The sequence below is a fragment of the Podarcis gaigeae genome (genome assembly GCF_964106915.1).
Source record: "Podarcis gaigeae genome assembly, chromosome: 6".
Classification (NCBI taxonomy): domain Eukaryota; kingdom Metazoa; phylum Chordata; class Lepidosauria; order Squamata; family Lacertidae; genus Podarcis; species Podarcis gaigeae.
The window spans coordinates 71,286,995-71,307,771 of NC_139682.1; the positions used below are offsets into that span (position 1 = coordinate 71,286,995).

Consider the following 20,777-nt stretch of genomic DNA (forward strand, 5'->3'; position numbering starts at 1 on the left):
TGTAGCTCAGTATTGTCTACAGTTTTTCAGGGTTCCAGACAGGGACATTCCCAGTCCTACCTGTAGATGACAGGGGTTGAACCTGGAACTAAATAACTGCCCTGCCTCTGCATTGCAAGTCTTCCCTAACTGTAGAACCAGAAACATCCCTGAACAAGCACACTGTGGTTTTTAACAACAACAACATAGATTGCTTTACTATAAAGATCTTAAACGTTGCTGAAATAAACTCGGAGTCCTGTAGTGATTCCATGCTCTTTATTGCAGCTTGTAAAATAGTGGTTGAATTGCCCCCCCAAACCTAAGGCTTTTATATACATTATTTACACAATGAGTCCCATCTGATTGGCTGATTCTGCTTTCCACCTGCAGCCTGATTGGTCTTTTCCTGCAGGCCAATCAGTTGTTGCATTCTACGATCCTACCAGCCTAATAGGCTGGTTAACTTCCTCCTGGAGCCTGATTGGTCTTTTCCTGCAAGCCAATCAGTTGTTGCATTCTAGGATCCTACTTGCCTATTGTTCTAGAATCCAAGCTTAGTACATAACAGTTGTGGATATGATACCGCTGAAGTAAAATACAGCCGTACCTCGGAAGTCGAATGGAATCTGTTCCAGAAGTCCATTCGACTTTAAAAATGTTCAGAAACCAAGGCGTGGCTTCCGATCAGCTGCAGGAAGCTCCGGCAGCCAATCGGAAGCCGCAGAACCCGTGTCGGACATTTGGGTTCCAAAGAATGTTTGCAAACCAGAACATTCACTTCCAGATTTGTGGCATTCCAGAGCCAAAACGTTCAACTTGCAAGGCGTTCGACTTCCGACGTACAGCTGTATTATGAAGTCATGTTCACTTTAACAGGTCATATTTAAGCACATGGTTATGCCTCCTTCTGAAATAAGTGCTCATCTCTGACTGACTGCACACTGTACACTTAAAGCACATCCTCCCCTCAAAGGAACCCTGGGAATTGTGCTTTGTAAAGGGTGCTGGGAATTGTAGCTCTATGAGGGTAAACTACCATTCCCATATTCTAGGGGAGGTACTTTAAATGTACTATATTTTATGGTTGGTACACAACCTTTGTTTTGATGGGGTTTTTTAATTTAGGCATGATGGACATTACATTTTTTTAAAGTAAATATGAGGTTGATGGGTTTTGTACAGATAAACAATTCTGCATTCACAAGAAATATGAATGAATGACATCTATAACAGGCCTTCTACTAATTAAGTAGACTAGAAATAATTTTTCTACTTATTTGGTCCGGTATCCCAAACTCATACATACATACATACACACACACACACCCCACTAGCTTATAACAAAAACAAACCTCAAAGCTGCTAATGAGAAGAATAAAAACGATTAAATCATCAGTACAAGCAATTAAAAGCAACTTTAAAAAACTTTAAAAAATAAAAAAATAAAATCAACAACATGCTAAAAAAACCAAACCCAGATTAAAACACCTGCCAACAGTCTGCATATCTGGATAGGCTTTTTCTTATCGAGATATAAACATACCATAGCAATTATGAATGAGTGTGACAGTCATACTAGTAGTTCTGTGTCTTTAGGATTATTACATAACTGGAGTAAAATTCACACATTTACCAGCTGACCACTAGATGGAGCAATTTCATGTATTAAGTAAAATCTTCAGCGCTTCAAACCTGAACACCGTCCCAGTACGAATTTTTCCCATTTAAACCACAGAACATTGTGAAATGTCTGTCCTTACAGTACAAGGAACTAAGAAGTTAACATAAACAAACTACATTATATAATGCTGAGGTGGTTTGTTTGTCCGTTTGTCACTGTCAACACAGCAACAGGAACTGCAAGAAAAGATAGATTTAAAAGTACAGTACTCTAGTTTTTTTTTTTTAAAAAAAAGTGATTTCCCCATTTGATTTAGCTTCATATGGGCTTGTGTACTGTACATGCTTCATAAATTTAACAAGACCAAATCCAGTGTTTTCAAAGTTGTTACATACACGCTGATATCAGATTATCAGACTGATGTATTACAGTATTTTAATATTTTTTTGAAGCCGCCCAGAGTGGCTGGGGAAGCCCAGCCAGATGGGCAGAGTATAAATAAATTATTATTATTATTATTATTATTATTATTATTATTATTATTATTATTATTATTATCCAACTTCCTTTTAAGTCACAATCACTTCCTTCCCCTTCTCTATTTCCACCAACATGCGGAGGACTCAAAATGTCTACCGTTGCCATTTGTGGCTTTTTTTAAAAAAAAAAAAATTATAATTTTTTATTAGATTTCACACTTTATATCCAACATATTAATCATATGAAAGAAAATACAATAAAACAACACACCCACCCCACCCCATGACTTTCCTCAACTTCCCCTTCTGGTTCTTTAACTATTTGCTACTTCTGCTTAATTTTATCTTATTTTTCATCTTTTAGCTGAATGCTCTTATATTCTTATCATTTCTATACTAAATTTCCTTCCAATTACATCTTAAAGGTACCCCTGCCCGTACGGGCCAGTCTTGTCCGACTCTAGGGTTGCGTGCTCATCTCGCTCTAGAGGCTGTGAGCCGGCGCCATCCGAAGACACTTCCGGGTCACATGGCCAGTGTGACGAAGCTGCAGCTGGCGAGCCAGCACCAGTGCAGCACACGGAAACGCCGTTTACCTTCCCACTATAAAGCGGTCCCATTTATCTACTTGCACTTAAGAGTGCTTTCGAACTGCTAGGTGGGCAGGAGCTAGGACCGAACGACGGGAGCTCACCCCGCCACGGGGATTCGAACCGCCGACCATACGATGAGCAAGTCCTAGGCACTGAGGTTTTACCCACAGTGCCACCCGCATCCCAATTACATCTTACATTTAATTAATTTCCAGATTTTTATCTCTTAACCTTTTCTCTTGTTTTCTTAGTTGTAATTGTTTGCTCAAACCCTGCTAGTTAGTCCATTTCTTTACAATAGTTCACCTAACGCGGGTGGCGCTGTGGGTTAAACCACAGAGCCTAGGGCTTGCCGATCAGAAGGTCGGTGGTTCGAATCCCCATGACAGGGTAAGCTCCCGTTGCTCGGTCCCTGCTCCTGCCAACCTAGCAGTTCGAAAGCACATCAAAGTGCAAGTAGATAAATAGGTACCGCTCCGCCGGGAAGGTAAACGGCGTTTCCGTGCGCTGCTCTGGTTCGCCAGAAGCGGCTTAGTCATGCTGGCCACATGACCCGGAAGCTGTACGCCGGCTCCCTTGGCCAATAAAGCAAGATGAACGCCACAACCCCAGAGCCGGTCATGACTGGACCTAATGGTGACAGCTCCCGGGCTGATTTCAGGGTGAACTGCTCCCTCCTTTGAATAGGAACACGATGCTCACATGAATGGTAGCATGGTACCTGAAATTTGCAACACGGATTCACAGATGATAATCGCAGAGGTCTGGGTATCAGAAATGCTGAGCCCCCCACCCCCCAATCTATTTTTTTTAAAAAAAAATATTTTCATTTTACAAAAAAACAAAAAAGGAACAAATTATTATATATATCATGTTTCAACTTCCCTCCCCCTCTTTCTGCAGTTCCTTATAGTTATAATGCTTTCTTGCGTTTCGAAATTAAACCAAATTATTATTCATCCCATATAATCAGTATATATTTTATAGCACTGCATGTTTTTACGTTAATCCTGCTAATGATTTAATCTGTTTAAAATAATTTTGTGAATATTCAATAAATGTTTTCCACTCTGTATTTAAAAACTTTACTGTCTTGGCTTCTTATTCTTCCAGTAAGTTTCACCATTTCTGCATACTCCAATAGTTTTTGTTGCCACTCTTCTTTGGTCGGGACATGGTCTTCTTTCCATCTTTGGGCAGATGTTGTATGAGCAGCTGTGGCTGCATACAGAAATAACATTTTATATTGTTTAGGTAACTCTAGTCCCATAATCCCTAAAAGAGCCTCCCCAGCTGGAAGAATGAGTGTTTGCTGGTTCTCCGGTTGCTCAGAAGCTCCAGCTTCAGAGGCAGTCAGTTTTTTGCAGCTCCTCCCCTGCCTACTGCAGCCCTCCGTGTCATATCTCATTCTACTGTAGAGCATCTCCCAATCCCCGGGAGCTGGGGGGTGGGATGGGGTGGAGAGGTGAAAATCAGGTACCCCAACATTTGTGAGTGGGTGCACTTTAAAGTAAGGAAGAGCCAACAGTGGACACAACCCACAAAGTGTTATCCAGTCTGGGCACATCACACTAGGTTTATGGGTGTGAGGAATGTGTGTGGTTGTTCATGAAGATAACAGCCAGGACTCCGACCTGTCTTTACAGGTTTTATTGAGTGCAAAAACCATGTACTGTGCAGAAGCCTGAAATCCATGTCTGCCTCAATCACTAGCAGATTCCGGAAGTGGTTTCTTCCGGTTTTTCCGGAAGTGGTTTTTCCGGTTCTTCTACCACTGTATTCCAACTGCTAGAAGGCACATAACAGGAGTGGGCTACTAACTTCCTGCATTGTGTGCATCTGATTGGCTCACTGAGGTAGACGGGCCTTTGCACTCTGATCCAGAAAAGTATTAAAGTATTAAAAGAAGACTCAGTGGAAGAACGTTGGGGACTAGAGGAGTGTGATAGAGTCTTGCACATGATTGACAGACAGGCGTCCGTGTCTGTTGGGAATGAAAGTTGGAGAGATGAAAAATGGAGAAGAGATGAAGAATCAGAGAGAGGGAATGAGAAATGGGAGGGGAAATCAAAGAACAAGGAAATAGCTTAATGGAGAACTCTTAAGGAGGATAGTCATCCAGGTTAGATTAGGTTATTAGAAACTCATTTTAATTTAATGAATCACCTGCCACAGAAGACTTAAAGGCAGCTTCCAAACATATCCATAAAAACAACTAAACATAGCTAAGATAAAACAGCACCAGAAAAACAACAACTAAATACATGTTTAAAAACAACATACAGTAAGCTTCTAAAGCATAAACCTTTCCACCCAGCTGGAAAAGCTTGTCGAAACGAAAATGTCTTCTGTTGTTTTCAGAGAGTATGAACAGCGGGCACCTCTAGGAATTCTGTTCCACAGAAAAGTGGCAGCCTCACTGAAAGTCCTGCTCTGAATTACTGTGCAGCAGGCTTCAGATATTTTAGAGACTTCTGCAGAACTTAGTGACCCACGGGGTATATAACAGATAAGGCAGCCCCTCAAGTAAAGCCTAATATGTTCATACCAATCCTTGAGTTTGGCCCCATAACAGATTAGCAGCCAGTTCACATCCTGCAGACAATTTTAATAATTCTGTTTAAAGTGACTATTATTTCCCACAAATATGTGTTTACTGTTTTAGCTAACTCTGTTCTGGTTTGGGTACATTACAGTGGTACCTCGGGTTAAGAACTTAATTCATTCTGGAGGTTCTGCCGATCAGAAGGTCAGCGGTTCGAATCCCCACGACGGGGTGAGCTCCCGTTGCTCGGTCCCTGCTCCTGCCAACCTAGCAGTTCAAAAGCACGTCAAAGTGCAAGTAGATAAATAGGTACCGCTCCGGCGGGAAGGCAAACGGCATTTCCTTATGCTGCTCTGGTTCACCAGAAGCGGCTTAGTCATGCTGGCCACATGACCCAGAAGCTGAAACCCCAGAGTCGGTCACGACTGGACCGAACGGTCACGGGTCCCTTTATCTTTACCTTAGCTCAGGAAAAAAAATATCCCTTACACCCACTTTGAGCACAGAGCAGAACAGAGCAGCATCAGTCCTTCTCTGGCCAAAACAATTGTGTGGGTGAACTTGAACACAGCACTCCCCTTGGAGATGCTTGGTCTGAACCTAGTCCTGTGATGATGTGGTATATTGAAGGAGGCTGAGTAGAATTTGCCTGCCACTGAGACAATTAGCGGGGGGGATGGCACCCCCCCCCTTCTTATTGCCCACTGCTTATTGTTATTATTATAGGTTACCACTTGTCTAAACAACATAGTGCAACAGAAGAAATTATGTCCCAAAATAAAACCAATAAGCTAAAAGTGCTTAGCACAAAATCTGAAGCCAATGCTGTGTTTATTACCCATAACTCAAAACACACTTTCTTTTGCAAGCAGAGTGCTTAGGTTTCTGCAGTTGCTGTGCCATCCCCTTCTGCCTCTGCCTCACCAAAACAAGTTTCCCTCTTGCGTTCCAAACCTATCAGAGCTTCCTGGTCGAACTGATCAGAGTGCCAAATTTCCACTGGCTCAGCCCTGCCAGAAATTTGCCCACTGCCTTCGTCTGAAAACACTTTCGACACAGAATAGCTCTCTTGATTTTGAAAGAGCTCCCAGGAGAGCTGAAGACGTTGATTTCAAATCCCTTATTAAAACCTGCTTCTTCAGGAGCTGAGTGTGTTTGTGTGTGTGTGTTTATACATGACAGCAACTAATTTTTCCATCTTTTAAAAAGCATTTAGCTATGCCTTTTCCATGTTTCCCACCTAAATATAATCACTTCCAAAATGCGTTAAGAGTTTGAATGCCACAACCATGTTGCTTGTGGAAAGTTAGTAAAAACTCAGATCTTTGCAGAAAATGGCCTTCTTTTAAAATGTTTCCATATCAACCTTTGCCTCAGACTATCCTTCAATGAAGTTAAATTAAGAAGATTAAAAAAAAAAAGATGGGGGGGGTATGGTGTTGAGTCAACATCCTCCACCCTGTTTTCCATACTTAGTGAGCATGCTCCAGCTGACTGGTTTTCAACTCAATTTCTACAGCACCGTCAGCTTCTAAAGACAACCATGGGAGTGAAGGCTGCAGAATGGAACCTCTGGAATCAAGGTACCTCGAGAAGGAATAAACACTTAATTTATCTAAAGGTAAAGTTCAATGTCCTTCTTCACTAGATAACATGTTGTTTGTTTCCCCTTCTTTTTAAGAACTATTCTGTTGAAATAACACTTATTTTTTCTGTATTCTAGCAAATATCCAGTGTGGGAGGGCAGTGAATCTTTTTGCCAGCAGTTAGGATTTCTAACATGTTAAAAAGGTAAAGGGACCCCTGACCATTAGGTCCAGTCGTGACTGACTCTGGGGTTGCGACGCTCATCTCGCTTTATTGGCCGAGGGAGCCGGCGTACAGCTTCCGGGTCATGTGGCCAGCATGACTAAGCCGCTTCTGGTGAACCAGAGCAGCGCACGGGATCGCCATTTACCTTCCCGCCAGAGTGGTACCTATTTATCTACTTGCACTTTGACGTGCTTTTGAACTGCTAGGTTGGCAGGAGCAGGGACCAAGCAATGGGAGCTCACCCCGTCGCAGGGATTCGAACCGCCAACCTTCTGATTGGCAAGCCCTAGGCTCTGTGGTTTAACCCACACCGCCACCCGTGTCCCTCTAACATGTTAGCCCCATGCTTGAAAAGGATTCAGTAGCATCAAGCCAAATGGCCAAAAGCCCACTGAAACTACCAGAAACTGTGTGATAGGAAAAGAGCTTCAGGTGACAAGTGACTCATAAGTCTAATAAATGAAAAGAGCTGTGATAGCAGGGCATCTGGTTTGCATGCAGAAAGTTCTATGTTCAATCCCTGGCGTCTGCACGTAGGGCTGGGAGAGATCTTTGTCTCAAATGCTGAAGAGCAAGATAGACCAATGGTGTATAGAACCTTCCTATGTTCCTGAAATCTCCAAGGCCTTGGAGAATCCTATCTGAAGGATATTAAAGGCTGGAAAAGGTTAGGAGAGGTGCATAGGGGTTGGGGGACATGCTCCCCCATGGTGGAGGCCCCAGCTCTGCCCAGCCAGGTGAAAAAATACTGCTGGCCTATCTCTTGTTGGCTGTAGTAGCAGGTGGAAAAATCTACAGCAGCATATTTCAGGAGCGAAGCACTTGGTGGCTTTGAAATCCTCAAGGGGCCTCATCCTCAGGTCCTTCATTGACATCAGTCTGAAACTGGTGAAGGTACAGTAGTAATAATGATGATGATGATGATGATGATGATGGAAGAGGGGTCATGTGCCAGCAGATAAAGATTGGTTGCCTTTTGCTCATGCAACCATTGCACACAACCCAGAATTTTGGTATCCATCATCTCTGGAAACAGACTAAAACTATTATTTGCATTAAAAAATGTTTTATTGTCCAGCCAAATCCAATGCAGGTTTACTAGAAACTGAGTTCAGTAGGGCATTCATATGTTGATTGTTGCATTTCAACTCCAATAGCCAGCATTTCAAGCCCCTGGATCCTTATTTTTATTTAAATGGTACTGCATTGGTCACTTTCCTGTCATTGGGCAGAAAGGCCAATCATAGGGGTGTTCCATATTTTTTGTTTGGAGATCAGTAGTTTCACATCTGAGTTCTTTAATAGTGGGTGGATTTGCCATTTGTTCAGGTGGATGCCATCTGGACCTGATGGTTTGTTTCTTTTAAATGTGGATTCTAATGCCTTTAAATAAAATTTATTTATCGTTTACTTTAGTCAGAGGCTTCCTCCTAATTATTCAGATGGGTTCTTTGCTATCTTAATATTCGTATTACTTAAGAAGTTCAACAAACACTAGGTTGCTAAATGCAGATCTCAGCCTTAAATTTATATATGGAGTAAGTGCATAACAGTAAAATAGTGATAATATAATGAGGTTATCTTGGTTGACTTTAATATGTAACCACATGGGAACTGTAGTTCAACAACATCTGGAGGACACATTTGGTTTCTCCTGGCTTATAGCCTAAGCTCAGTTTGGGTTTATTCTGTGATGTAAACTAATCAATGCTGTTGAAATAATAATGAATTAATTTTTATTAAGCAGGAGTGGAGAATTTGTGGCTCCGAGACATTGCAGGACTAATATCAGCTCTGACCATTGGCCATGCTGGCCAAGTCTGATGGGAATTGAGAGTACAACAACATCTGGACAAGCGTATATTCCCTGCCCTGTAATATATATAATTTATTCAGCCTGAGAAACCAGTTGACAGGGTGTGAAGGCTTTGCTGTTTAAAAAAACAGTTATTATTTAACAGTTATCCAAATATTAAGGTATACATGTCTGATGTCAACAGATGTGAAAGGGTAACCTTTTTCACCTTTTTCAGTGAGCCACTGAGGCGAAGCAATTACAAAACTGTATCAGCATCCAGGGCATTGGCAAACAGGGGGAAAGCGAAGATAAGTTTTATGTGAACAACATTGCTATGGCTGTAATAGTGCCTTTCAATTCATGAAGGTGAGCAGCAACAGCAAAATAGCAAGTTGAAAATTGTGGTGGATTTAGTCATTGCTTTGTTCTTCTGGGAAAAAGTTCTGTCATTTCATAAGCTGGAATTTTGTGCCAAAAAGAGAATCATGAACTGGTTGTTATGTATGGATTGTGACTAAATTTATAATTGCTCAACACTGAAAGCATATCAGCAGCCAAACACAGGATAATGGTTTCTTAAGAACTGGGATATTGCCAGAATGATGAAACTGACCTATTACCTTGAAGAGGAAATGTTTTGATAAATTTTATGCTAAATTTATCCTTTACTGGAAAAGCAGAGACAGTACGTTTTTTAAAATTTCTGAGCATTGTAAAGTTTTTAAACTTAAATTTAGGTTACAATTTTTTCTGATTATTTTTTTTTAATGAATTGTGCTATTACCTGTTTCCTGAATCTATCTATCTATAGTTGCATAATTAAAGTCAACCAAGATAACCTCATTATATTATCACTATAGATGACCAAGAAAAATAAGTATGGCTTGTCCAAAGGTAGGCCCTGTCTTTTCTAGAGTTTAGCACGTGGATAAAGATTTAGCATGTGGATAATGGTGATGTAGACGCCGTATAATTTCCAAAAGCTTCTCCCCCACCCCCCACCCCCAGTCATGGGATAAGAGCAGAGCTGGATTTAGGTTTGATGAGGCCCTAAGCTACTGAAGGTAATGGGCCCTTTATATGTCCAGCTGTCCTTTGTCAACAACAAACTGTTGCTGTTTTTTTGTTGAATATATGCTATATGGTAATTTAGGGACCTAATAGGTATCTAAAGCTATTTGCACGTGTTGCCATGCAACCAGTCCATGCAGAATGTAAGCACCCTATACACCCATACCTTGGGTTACAGACGGTTCAGGTTGAGCATTTTCAAGTTACAGAAGCGCCCAAACCCGGAAGTACTGGAACGGGTTAGTTCCAGGTTTCAGCACTTGTGCATGCGCAGAAGCACCGAATTGCAATCCGTGTGCACAGATGTGGTGCTGTGGGTTGCAAATGCTGCAGGTTGCGAACGTGCCTCCTGCACGGATCACGTTCGCAACCCGAGCGTCCACTGTACAGTGGTACCTCGGGTTAAGTACTTAATTCGTTCCGGAGGTCCGTACTTAACCTGAAACTGTTCTTAACCTGAAGCACCACTTTAGCTAATGAGGCCTCCTGCTGCTGCACCGCTGGAGCATTTCTGTTCTCATACTGAAGCAAAGTTCTTAACCCGAGGTACTATTTCTGGGTTAGCGGAGTCTGTAACCTGAAGCGTATGTAACCTGAGGTACCACTGTATATAGAAATGAGCAAACCAGTGATATTTTTGGGAGCAGGCTAGCAGGCGGGGCCCATTACTCATCCTAGGAGCAACACAAAACAACACAAAACAGTTGCTGTATGTAGGTTTTATTTGTTTTTTATCTTATATTTTGGAAATGTACACCCAGTGTTGTTGTTTTTCCTTTAAATTTCTTGGGGGCCCCCAAGTGAATGGGGCCCTAAGCTATAGCTTGTTTAGCTTATAGGTAAATCCGGCACTGTTGCAAGTCCGTTTGGGGACGTGTGCTTTTTTGAACTCGGTCGGAGACCATGTGCAGTGAGGTCGGAGAGGAGTTTGCCGTGCCGGGGTGGCCCGCTATGTGACACGGGCTCCCCGAGGGCAGGGAGGGAGAAGCTTGCGACTGACTCCCTTGCGTGGGAAACGGAGCGAGAGAGCGCGAGCGCCGCGTCCCCCCTCCCACTTTCCAGGCGAGAACTCCTCTTCCGCTCCTCTCTCAGAACGCGCCCCGCCCCTACTCCCGGGCTTAGTCACGTGCTCCGAAGGGCCGCCAAGCAGCGCCGCTTTTTACGACAGGGTGACAGCCAAAGGGTGCGACGGCGACGACGTCGAGGAGGAGCGGCGGAGGAGGAGGAGGAGGAGGAGGGAGGAAGGAGGAGCAGGAACCACCACCACCCACTGGAGGGGTGTGTGGGAGGGTCGGGAACGGGAGGGCGGCGCGCGCACGGGCGGGAGCGAGCGCGAGACGCCCGTCCCGACGCGAAAAGACACCCACCCCCTGTCCCCGTCCCTCCCCGTCCCCTCATGGGAATGTGAGGAGAGGGGGTTGACGCCCCCCCCCTCAACCCTCGCCTCCGCCCCTGCCGCCGCCGCCGCCTGAGTCGCGAGCGAGCGCCCCCCTCGGCCCAGACCCGCCTTCTTCCCACCGGCGGCGGCGCCCAGGTGCGGAGTCCAGAGCCAGCGCGCAGCAATGGCGTCCAACGCGGCCGAGAGGGAGATTTTCCTCACAGACCTGCAGCAGGTAAAAGAGAGAAAGTGGCGGCGGCCGCCGCCGAGGCTCCCTCCCTCCTCCCTTCCTTCCTTCCTCGCTTCTCTCCTCGCGGCCCGGAAAAGCTCTTCTTCCTTCCTTGCCGCCCTTTCCTCTCTCCCACCCCCCCCAATCCCTTCCAGCCTGGGGCCTCCTGGCCGCGGAGGTGGAGCCGCCCCCCTCCAGGCCCCCTTCCTCGGCGAGGCACACTCTGCCTCCCAGTGTCATAATCTCCTTTGCTGCTGGAGCCGCTTCTCTCTCTCTCTCTGGGCTCAGGCCACCTCGAGGTAGGTGGACCCCAGGAGTTTTCCTTTCCCCTTTTCTCCATCCCCCGCACACACGCCTACCTCTTCCCGGTTTCTTTAACTGAAAGTAAAACTTGTCGTGTGTAAAGCACACAATCCTCATCCCCCTCTTCTTTTTTTTAAAGCTCTTTCCTTCCTCTGCTTTTTAGCTGGAGGGGTGTGTGTGTGTGAATGAATCTTCCAACAGGAATTGCGAGTTAACTGTGCGCTGGGAACATCCCCTTTCTCCCCTTGTTGGTGCCCACAGTTGTGTTTCTTTCTCTTTCTGACACACACACTCTCCCACTTTGTGCATACTGGTAGAGAGTGGGGAACCACTATCTAGTAACTGGGTAGCGGGAGAAGATATGGGCAGGTTTGTTTGCTTCCTTATGTACCTTTCATAGCTTCCTGACTAATCCTGTATCTCTATGGGGTGCATTTACTGATTTTGTAGAAGACTGGCTTGTTCATCACAGTGAACCTCTCAACCTTTATTCTCCACAAAATTAGTTTCTGCTGATCTCTCTTGAATACAAGATGACAGCTCTCCCACATTTATAGGACCTTAGCATACATTATCCATTTAACAGTAAATTGCAGTATGTTGTACACTCCTTGTATGTTGGAGTTATATTACCTACAAGTTCCATAAACTAGCAGCATGTCTCCAATATTTCACATCCATGGTTAATTAGGAAATGAACACCCGACCAGAAATTCTGTTGCTGCCTAAGTGTTCATATGAAATAGTGCTGTAACATAATTGATATGGTTGTAGATGAATCCAAATATTTGCCACTAACTGTCAAACTGAATGTACAATGGGTGGATGTCAAGTGTTCTTCCGTTCCTAAATATACCGTAGAGTGTGAAAGTGACTGGAGGGCAAGGCCTAGCCTGAAAAATATAGTGTAATCACTGCCACAGGCTGTGAAAGAAACATTGTGGACTTTTAAAACTAGCGTGGAGTACTGTTGATACAGTAGCAGCATCACCCCTATTTATTTTAGAAGATTTATAATTTGCCTCTTGGCTCCAAGAGGCTTCACAGTAGCTTACAATATAATTGAAAAAACACCTCTGATAAAACAGCAGTAATATCACAATAACTGAGAGTTGAGCAGTAGTAAACCAACTGTAGCAGCAGACAGCACAGTTAAAAGGGCATTCTGCAATCATAGACACTTGATACTTCTATTGAGAAGGCCCTGTCCTGTGTCCTTACCAACCATGCCTCTGAAGGCAAAGGAATATGAAGCTAGTCCTCTATTTACCATTATGAAAGGTGAAAGGATGCATGAGGAAGGATGCAAACCTCAACTGTTCTGACCATTTAGGACTTTATAGGTAATCACCAGCACCTGAAATTGTAAAGCTTTGCAGTTGTAAGCCAGTTGCAACTGTTAACACCAGGGTTATATCTTCCATGAAGCAGGTTTCAGCCAGCATTCTGGCTGCTGCATTTTGCACTAGCTGAAGTTTCCCAACACTTTTTAAATGAAACCCAGCGTAGAGCATGTTACAGTAAATTTAACCTAGAAGTAACCAAAGCATGTACAACAGTGACCAGACCTGCTTTTTTCCAGGAAAATGCATTGCTGATGCATTTACCCAAGCTTTGCAACAGCATTCCTGGTCACAATAGTAACCTAAGTATCCTAGAGCAAATTTAGGTCAAGGAGAACCCCCAGGAAAGGAACCTGGAGTAGAGGTTCTGTTCTGTTCAGACTAGGTGGTACCCCGAAGCTTGGAATAGCTTCCCTGTTAATTAGCAGCACCCTGTCTTTGCCAGGCTTAGCTTCAATTTATGTACTCACATCTGATCCATAACTTCTCAAGCAATGTTCAACACCTTCTGCAGCCACCCTGGCATTTGATGAAAAGGAGAGATAGTACTAGGGTATATTGGCAACATCTAGTCCAAATCCCTAAAGTCTCTCCAGCCGTTTCATTTTCATGTAAATGTTGAACAGCATAAGGACAAAATATAATGCTGGGGCATCCTAGAAGCCAGAGGCCAAGAAGGCATGCAGAAATCTCAGCACTGTTTTCTAGGACCTGCCCTACCAATAAGACCTTGAATCTTTGCGAAACTGCTTCCAAGCCCTATCCTGACCCAAAGGATATAATCGTTGGTAGTCTCAAAAGCCATTGAGAGGTCCAGCAGATCCAAGAGAGATGCACTGCCCCCATTTAGCTTCTGACATAGATCATCCAGCAAAACTGCCAATGCAGATTGAAAAGGATTGTGGGAACCAGTCTTTTCCAAAAAATGTCTGTAGATTTGTAACACTTGTACACCTTGCCCAAGAATGGTAGGTAGGCTGGTAATTATCCAAAGATGTAGGATCAAAGAAATGTTTTTTTTCAACAGTGGCAGAACTGATGGCATCTCTCTCTCTCTCTCTCTCTCTCTTAAATAAGCATTCACTACCACTGCCAGCCATTTAGATGGTTCCTTTTGGTCAAGAGGGCATGTAGTCAGTTTCAAACCTCCAAGCAACCTGTCCACATATTCAGGCAGAAGCAACTCAAATATATTCATCAACTGGAAAGCAGATACTGTGGATACATCCATAGTTTCTGTTCCTGAAGATGTTCAGATGTAAAGAGCATGTGTCATCTGCAAAGTGTTCTGCAAATTTGTCACAGTAGGCCACTGAGGGGGCTACCAAGGGTTCTTTGAGGACTTGGATTTGACACGCTCTTCACCACTTGGAGCATCTTCTGGATGACACTGTACTGATGAGTTGCAGTGGAAAAGTAAAATTTTGTGAGTGATCATGTCAGTTGCTCAGGTCATTTCCCCATTCCATACCTCTGACATGATAGCCAGTCATGTTAGCTAGAAACTACCCAAGAGCAGTCAGAAATTAATTTGGGTCCATCAGTCTCCATGAGCAGACCATCCTGATAGTTTTACAGAGGGTATGAAACCCTGTGAATCTACAAGAGGTAGTGAACTCCTTTGTTATGGACAGTTATCTCAAAGCCTCCCACCAGCAGTGTGTCCAGTCCAGCAGTGTGTGCATGTAGATAGGCCCATAGTTGTCATGGAGGCCATGAATTCCTGACTACCACAGATGAGGGTACATAGTACTTGTGGTTTAATAGTCTTAATAATATTAAATCCCCTCTCTCCAAAGCAATGCCATTGGCTATTAATTCCAAGAGTTAAAGTGCATGTTGATACCAGCCTCATGACAGGCTTTTTGTATTGCTTTCATATTTTTGTCTTCTTTTTTTGTTTTTCCTACGGAAAAAGTCAAAATATTTTCTGCCAATTTTCTTGATAACACATGGTGTTGCAAAAAGAAGCATACTGTGTATTTTACACATTCTGTTTCCAGAATTTGCTGGTTTACAGAAGGTAGAAAGAGAAGGGAAGCAGCAAAAAGCCAAGAGCAGGATTGAAAAAACTTCATACATATGGTCTCCTAAAAATATGATAGTGGCTCCCAGGATTTTAAAATAGTTTTCCATAACTGATTGAGAGAGACGTGACTTTGTAGTGACATGGATGCTGCTGTTAAAGCAAATCCAGTTGAGGCGTCCAATGTGACGTTTGTTATTTCCTTATGATGTGAATTGATGATGTTCACAAGATACTTGCCCCAAGGCGTCTGACTACATGCCCTCTGGACCCCTGCCCTTTTTGGCTGGCTAAAGCCAGCTGGTTGTTACTGGATGAGGAAGTGCTAGCTGCTCTTAAAGAGTTGGTGATGTGACTGCACCCTGAAAAACCCACTCTGGGCCCAATGGTGTGTAAGAACTACCAGCCATTTACCAATGCCCCATTCTAAGAGAACATGGTAGAGAGGGTGGTGGCAGAGCAATTTCAAGTGTTCCACTTTAATCTGGGGTTAGGCCTGGTTTCAGTGCTGAATCAGCTTTCATTGCCCTAATGGATGACCTGTATGAGGACAGGAAGAGTGCATCCCTGTTACAATTACTTTCTCAGCAAATTTTGATACCACTGACCATAGTATCTTCCTATATCAACTATGCGGGATGGGTATTGGAGTCCCAAAATGGCATCAGGAGAGTGCTCTTTGACTTCCTGGCACCTGTGCTAGGTGGTTCTGTAGGGTATTGTTTTGTTTCCAGTGCTATTTAACAGGCATAGGCAAACTCCAGCCCTCCAGATGTTTTGGGACTGCAATTCCCATCATTCCAAGCTAACAGGACCAGTGGTCAGGGATGATGAGAACTATAGTCCCAAACATCTGGAGGGCCAGAGTTTACCTATGCCTGATCTATATGAAGCCACTGGGAGTGGTCATTAGGAGTTTTGGAGCAAAGTGCCATCGGTTTGCTGATGACACACAGCTGTACCTCTACATAGCATTTGAATTAGGAGAGGCTGTGCAATCTATGGACTTGTTTCTGTTCTGGATGAGGTTGCTTGGGGAAATGTAGCTTGGGAAGGTATTCCTGGAAATGTCTTTGTCATTAGGCCAAAGTAACCTTGGTGGCTAGAAGTGCTTTTTACCTGCTTTGTCTGGTACAGCAATTACATCTGTACCTGGACCAGGATAACTTGGGCACTGTGGTCCACACATTGCTAACCTCAAAACTGGATGTCTGAAGAACACTTTTCCAGCTGAGATTCAGCAAGCATCCTCACTTTGGGCTTTCAGGAGTCTCTTGAATACTTTTTTATGCTGACAAGATTTCTAATTTTTCCCCTGAATTGACTCTGTTTTTAAAAGGAACTTTTCTCTTTAAAAATTTAGCACCAATCATGAAGATAAGAAAAGTTGTATACCTCTCTACAAGTGGTAAAAGGTTTAGGGAGAACTAGCATTATCCATGCTCCGCTGAGAGCTGGTGGACAAGAAAATGGATCTATTATTCCTTTGGGAGACCCTCACTATCACGACAGTTTTATAATTGTGAGCATGGGTCACTGATTGTACCCTTCAGTTTAATACTAATACAAATTTGTCAAAATAGGATGGAAGTCCACATTGTATGGGTCCTGATTTAGTGATTTTATGTCTTTTGTTTAATCCCAGCATTTGATTAAGTCACAACTGTTTGTTATCTTTTGAAAGTGGGTATTATTCAGAAAGCATATTTACAATAGTGGGAATATGTGTCACAGCAGATGTAATGCAACCTGTATTCCTTAACTACAGATAGGAGATTGGGAGCACCCTGTGGACTTAAATGTTTCTCCCTCATTTATTTACCTGCTTGTGCAGGCATTCATCATTCTCTAGCCATTTCAGTGATAGCTGTGATTATGACTATGCCAGCATTTTGCTAACCAAAGTTGGTGCCAACCACAATTTGCACTCGTGCTTCTAAATATCCAGCTCCTAAGGTGGAGTGGAGAAGTCAAGATGTATTCGCTGTGTGTTGGCTGTATGCTCTGGGTACTTGGCTAGCCCAGAGTCAAAACAAGCTTCCAACCTCTTCCCTGTGTCCATTCAGAACTGGAGCAGGGTGGAAGTTTGCTGTCTTCCATTCACCTCCAGTTGCAGCTCCAAGCTTGGAGGTCCAGAGAGAAGATCGGGTTTATTTTTGACTTTGAGCTATGTTGTGTGACGTCTGGGCAAGACCCCACCCATTACAGGAGGAGCAACCACAAATGTTTGGGTTGGCCAAAGAATGCCAAAATTTGTGGACCACTTGAGCCAGGCCATATTGCTGCAGCAATATGAATAACTTTAATCTTATTTCCTGAGCACCTGGCTTACAAACCTAAGAGCAGGAAGTCTCAGAGACTTTATCCTGGTTAAAGGAAACATTCATGGCTGCACAACCAGCATAAGAGGACAATCTGAGTGGATCTGTCCCAGTTGAAAGGAAAGCTCAATATAGAGGAGGAAGAGTTGGACGTTTGAACTTAGACCTTCACCTATGACTGGCTTCAGCTGACAGTCTTGATATCAGGAAATACATAAGAAAAATATAATTACTGTTGCTTCATATGGCATTCCCTGTGAGGGGCAAATAATGTTATGTTTGTGTGCTGGTTGCATTATATTAAATAGAATGAAAAATTTGTAGAGGCCTATGCATTGAGCCAGTATGATACTTTGATCACTTAATACCAACACTTGAGTATTCGGTAGTAATGACTATGTGGCAACTATACCCTGGTCAGCTGAGATGAGCAGGATTTGCATAATCATTATATTTGCTACATGTAGGAGTGTAAAGTGGGTGGACAAATCTCAGGTGCATGATCTTCCTTGGATGTCAAGCAATTTGAGATTGAAAATACAGTAAAGCCCTTAGAACTTTGGACAAGATTTAGATAGTGGCACCAGTTGTAGGTTACCTGTTTCTACTTTGTCTAACATAATTTGTTCTTCCAAAATTAGTTCCTTGTTCTGCATTCAGTGTCATTTCTGAAGTTTCCCTGAGTTTGGATGGATACTTTGTTTGGTGTTGCAGCATGGCTTTTTTTCTTACGAATGTGATTCAGGAGTTCTACACATACCAAGTTGTCTCATGTGTTTTTGAATTGGGACAGTATTCAGTTCAAGAATAAAAATACTACTTTAGAGCACTGTTTGGGAGCCTCAAGCCTGAATGAAATGTGGTGGTACAGGCCTATCTCACTGGTCCTTGGGATTCTCCCAGCTCATGCCTCTTCACTAGGCCACACCTCTTACCAGCCCTGTTCTGAGGCCTCTGAAGAGCTTTTGCCCAGATGGAATATATCCTTGAACTGTGATAATGTTCTTGCTTGTGTGAATGGAAGATGGCAATATAGGTGTAGGTGTAGAAACCTTGGGCATTTGTGTGGCTAGAATGTGGCCTACTGTACAAAAGAAAGAGCTTCAGCCATTGTTCCATCCACTGTTTCCCCTGGCCCCACCTTCCACACATTGGGAATTCAGTCTCTGAAAGGTTTTCCATAATGGAATGTAGCCTTTCTACTGAAAAGATGCCCCAGCCCTGCATTAGAGTGTATTACAGTTTTGAGAGAAAATAATAATAATAATAATAATAATAATAATAATAATAATAATAATAATAATAATAATAATTTATATCCCTCCCTCCCCAGATGAAGCCGGGCTCAGGGTGGCTAACAACAATCAAATAATCAAACAATCAAATAATCCAACATTCTGAAAACATTTCATTATAAAAATTAATTAAAATCAAATTGATGGCAACCGTTAAGCAAAATTCTGTGCAGGTTGCCGGAGGAGGGAGTCAGGCTGCGCCCCAACCAAAGGCCTGGTGGAACAACTCTGTCTTGCAGGCCCTGCAGAAAGATGTCAGGTCCCGCAGGGCCCTAGTCTCTTGTGACAGAGCGTTCCACCAGATTGGAGCCACAGCCGAGAAAGCCCTGGCTCTCGTTGAGGCCAGCCTAACCTCTCTGTGGCCTGGGACCTTCAGGATGTTTTTATTTGCAGACCGTAGGTTCCTCTGTGGGGAATACCAGGAGAGGCGGTCCTGTAGGTACGAGGGTCCTAGGCCGTATAGGGCTTTAAAGGTTAAAACCAGCACCTTAAACCTGATCCTGTACTCCACCGGGAGTCAGTGCATCTGGTATAGTACCGGATGAATGTGATCTCGCAGCAAAGACCCCATAAGGAGTCTCGCCGCAGCATTCTGCACCCGCTGGAGTTTCTGGGTCAGTCTCAAGGGCAGCCCCACATAGAGCGAGTTACAATAATCCAGTCTGGAGGTGACCGTCGTGTGGGTCACAGTGGCTAGGTCAGGGCGAGAGAGATAAGAAGCCAACTGCTTAGCTTGGCAGAGATGAAGAAATGCCGCTTTTGTTATAGCTGTAATCTGTGCCTCCATAGAGAGGGAGGTATCGAAGATTACACCCAAACTCTTAACGGACAGTGCTGGCACTAATTGCACCCCTGCAAGAGATGGGAGTTGCCCCCTCAATCCCATATCGTCCCGTCCCAGCCAGAGGACCTCTGTCTTCGAAGGATTTAGCTTCAACCGGCTCCCACGTAACCATCCAGCCACAGCTTCCAGACATCTGGTCAATGTATCTGGGGCTGAGTCAGGATGGTCATCCATCAACAGATAGAGTTGGGTGTCATCGGCATACTGATGGCAACCCAGCCCAACATGCAGTTGCAGTTGCTCTGCACACACTTGGTCCAACAATGGTTGTTGACCCATAGACAGCTTCCCCACCTCCCCTTCTCTTCTACTTTCTCCATCATATCAGAATACTCTTGGGGTTTATTAAACTAAGCTTTCTTGTTGCATCCAAACTGCTAAACTGTGGTTTGATGGCTTAAAGTCTGAGATTAAACTATAGTTTCCCAGTTCAGATGAAGATGGAAATTCTGGTTTAATAAATCTTGAAAATACTGAATTGCAAAATGAAAGACTGAGAAGAAGAGAGTGCCTGAGATCATTATGTTTGAACTAGCCCTGAAACTGGATTCAATATTTCATGTTTGATTATAAGTGACTCATAGGTCTGAAAATATTGAAGACTACTGATCTAACACATATCACAGTGGAAACAATGGAGAGTACTCTTTTATTTCTTAAAAAAGCAACAGAAATCATGAGAGAGACGATAGGTCACCCCACCTGAAAGCAAGTTAAACATTGAAGTTTTATTTATTTTTTAAATGAATTGCTTCTGGCAGTTAACATAAACGCAGCAAGATTAATGTGAATCAAACAGAAAAGCAAAAATGAACATAAGGCACATTATAGAAGGGTTGCAGAGAGCACAATGCACACATATTTGATTTAGTCCCTTGCACAACTAATTTTATTTCATGTGAAGCAATTTATAGAATAAACTGATATTTTAAAAACTTGCATTGACTGTGGATATGTTCTAAAGTTAGAAGCATCCCTGGAAAAGTAAGAGAAGTGTAAGTCAAATATGCCTGACTACTGCTGCAGCATTCTTGAACTGCTGCCCATGTAGAGCTCTGTAATCTCCTTTAATGGAGACGTGTTTTCTTTGATAGCAAAGTTTGTTTGTTTGTTTGGTGGAGTGAGTTTTAGCCCTCA

The 20,777-nt window shown here is 43.4% G+C and overlaps 1 protein-coding gene across 6 annotated transcripts in view; it reads left to right on the top strand.

The window, feature by feature from the left end:
• Nucleotides 1-6,694: 6,694 nt before the first annotated feature.
• The window catches only part of PKN2 (protein kinase N2), a 51,006-nt gene continuing 36,923 nt past the window's right edge, over nucleotides 6,695-20,777 (top strand). For 2 of the 6 annotated variants that reach the window (XM_083743310.1, XM_083743312.1), the window contains exon 1: nucleotides 6,695-6,841. In XM_083743310.1, coding sequence (XP_083599436.1) covers nucleotides 6,764-6,841 — 78 coding nt within the window. In that variant the 5' untranslated portion in view covers nucleotides 6,695-6,763. Of the gene's footprint in view, nucleotides 6,842-11,045; nucleotides 11,515-20,777 lie in introns of those variants that run through there. The other 4 variants (XM_083743311.1, XM_083743313.1, XM_083743315.1 and 1 more) reach the window with 3 other exon arrangements.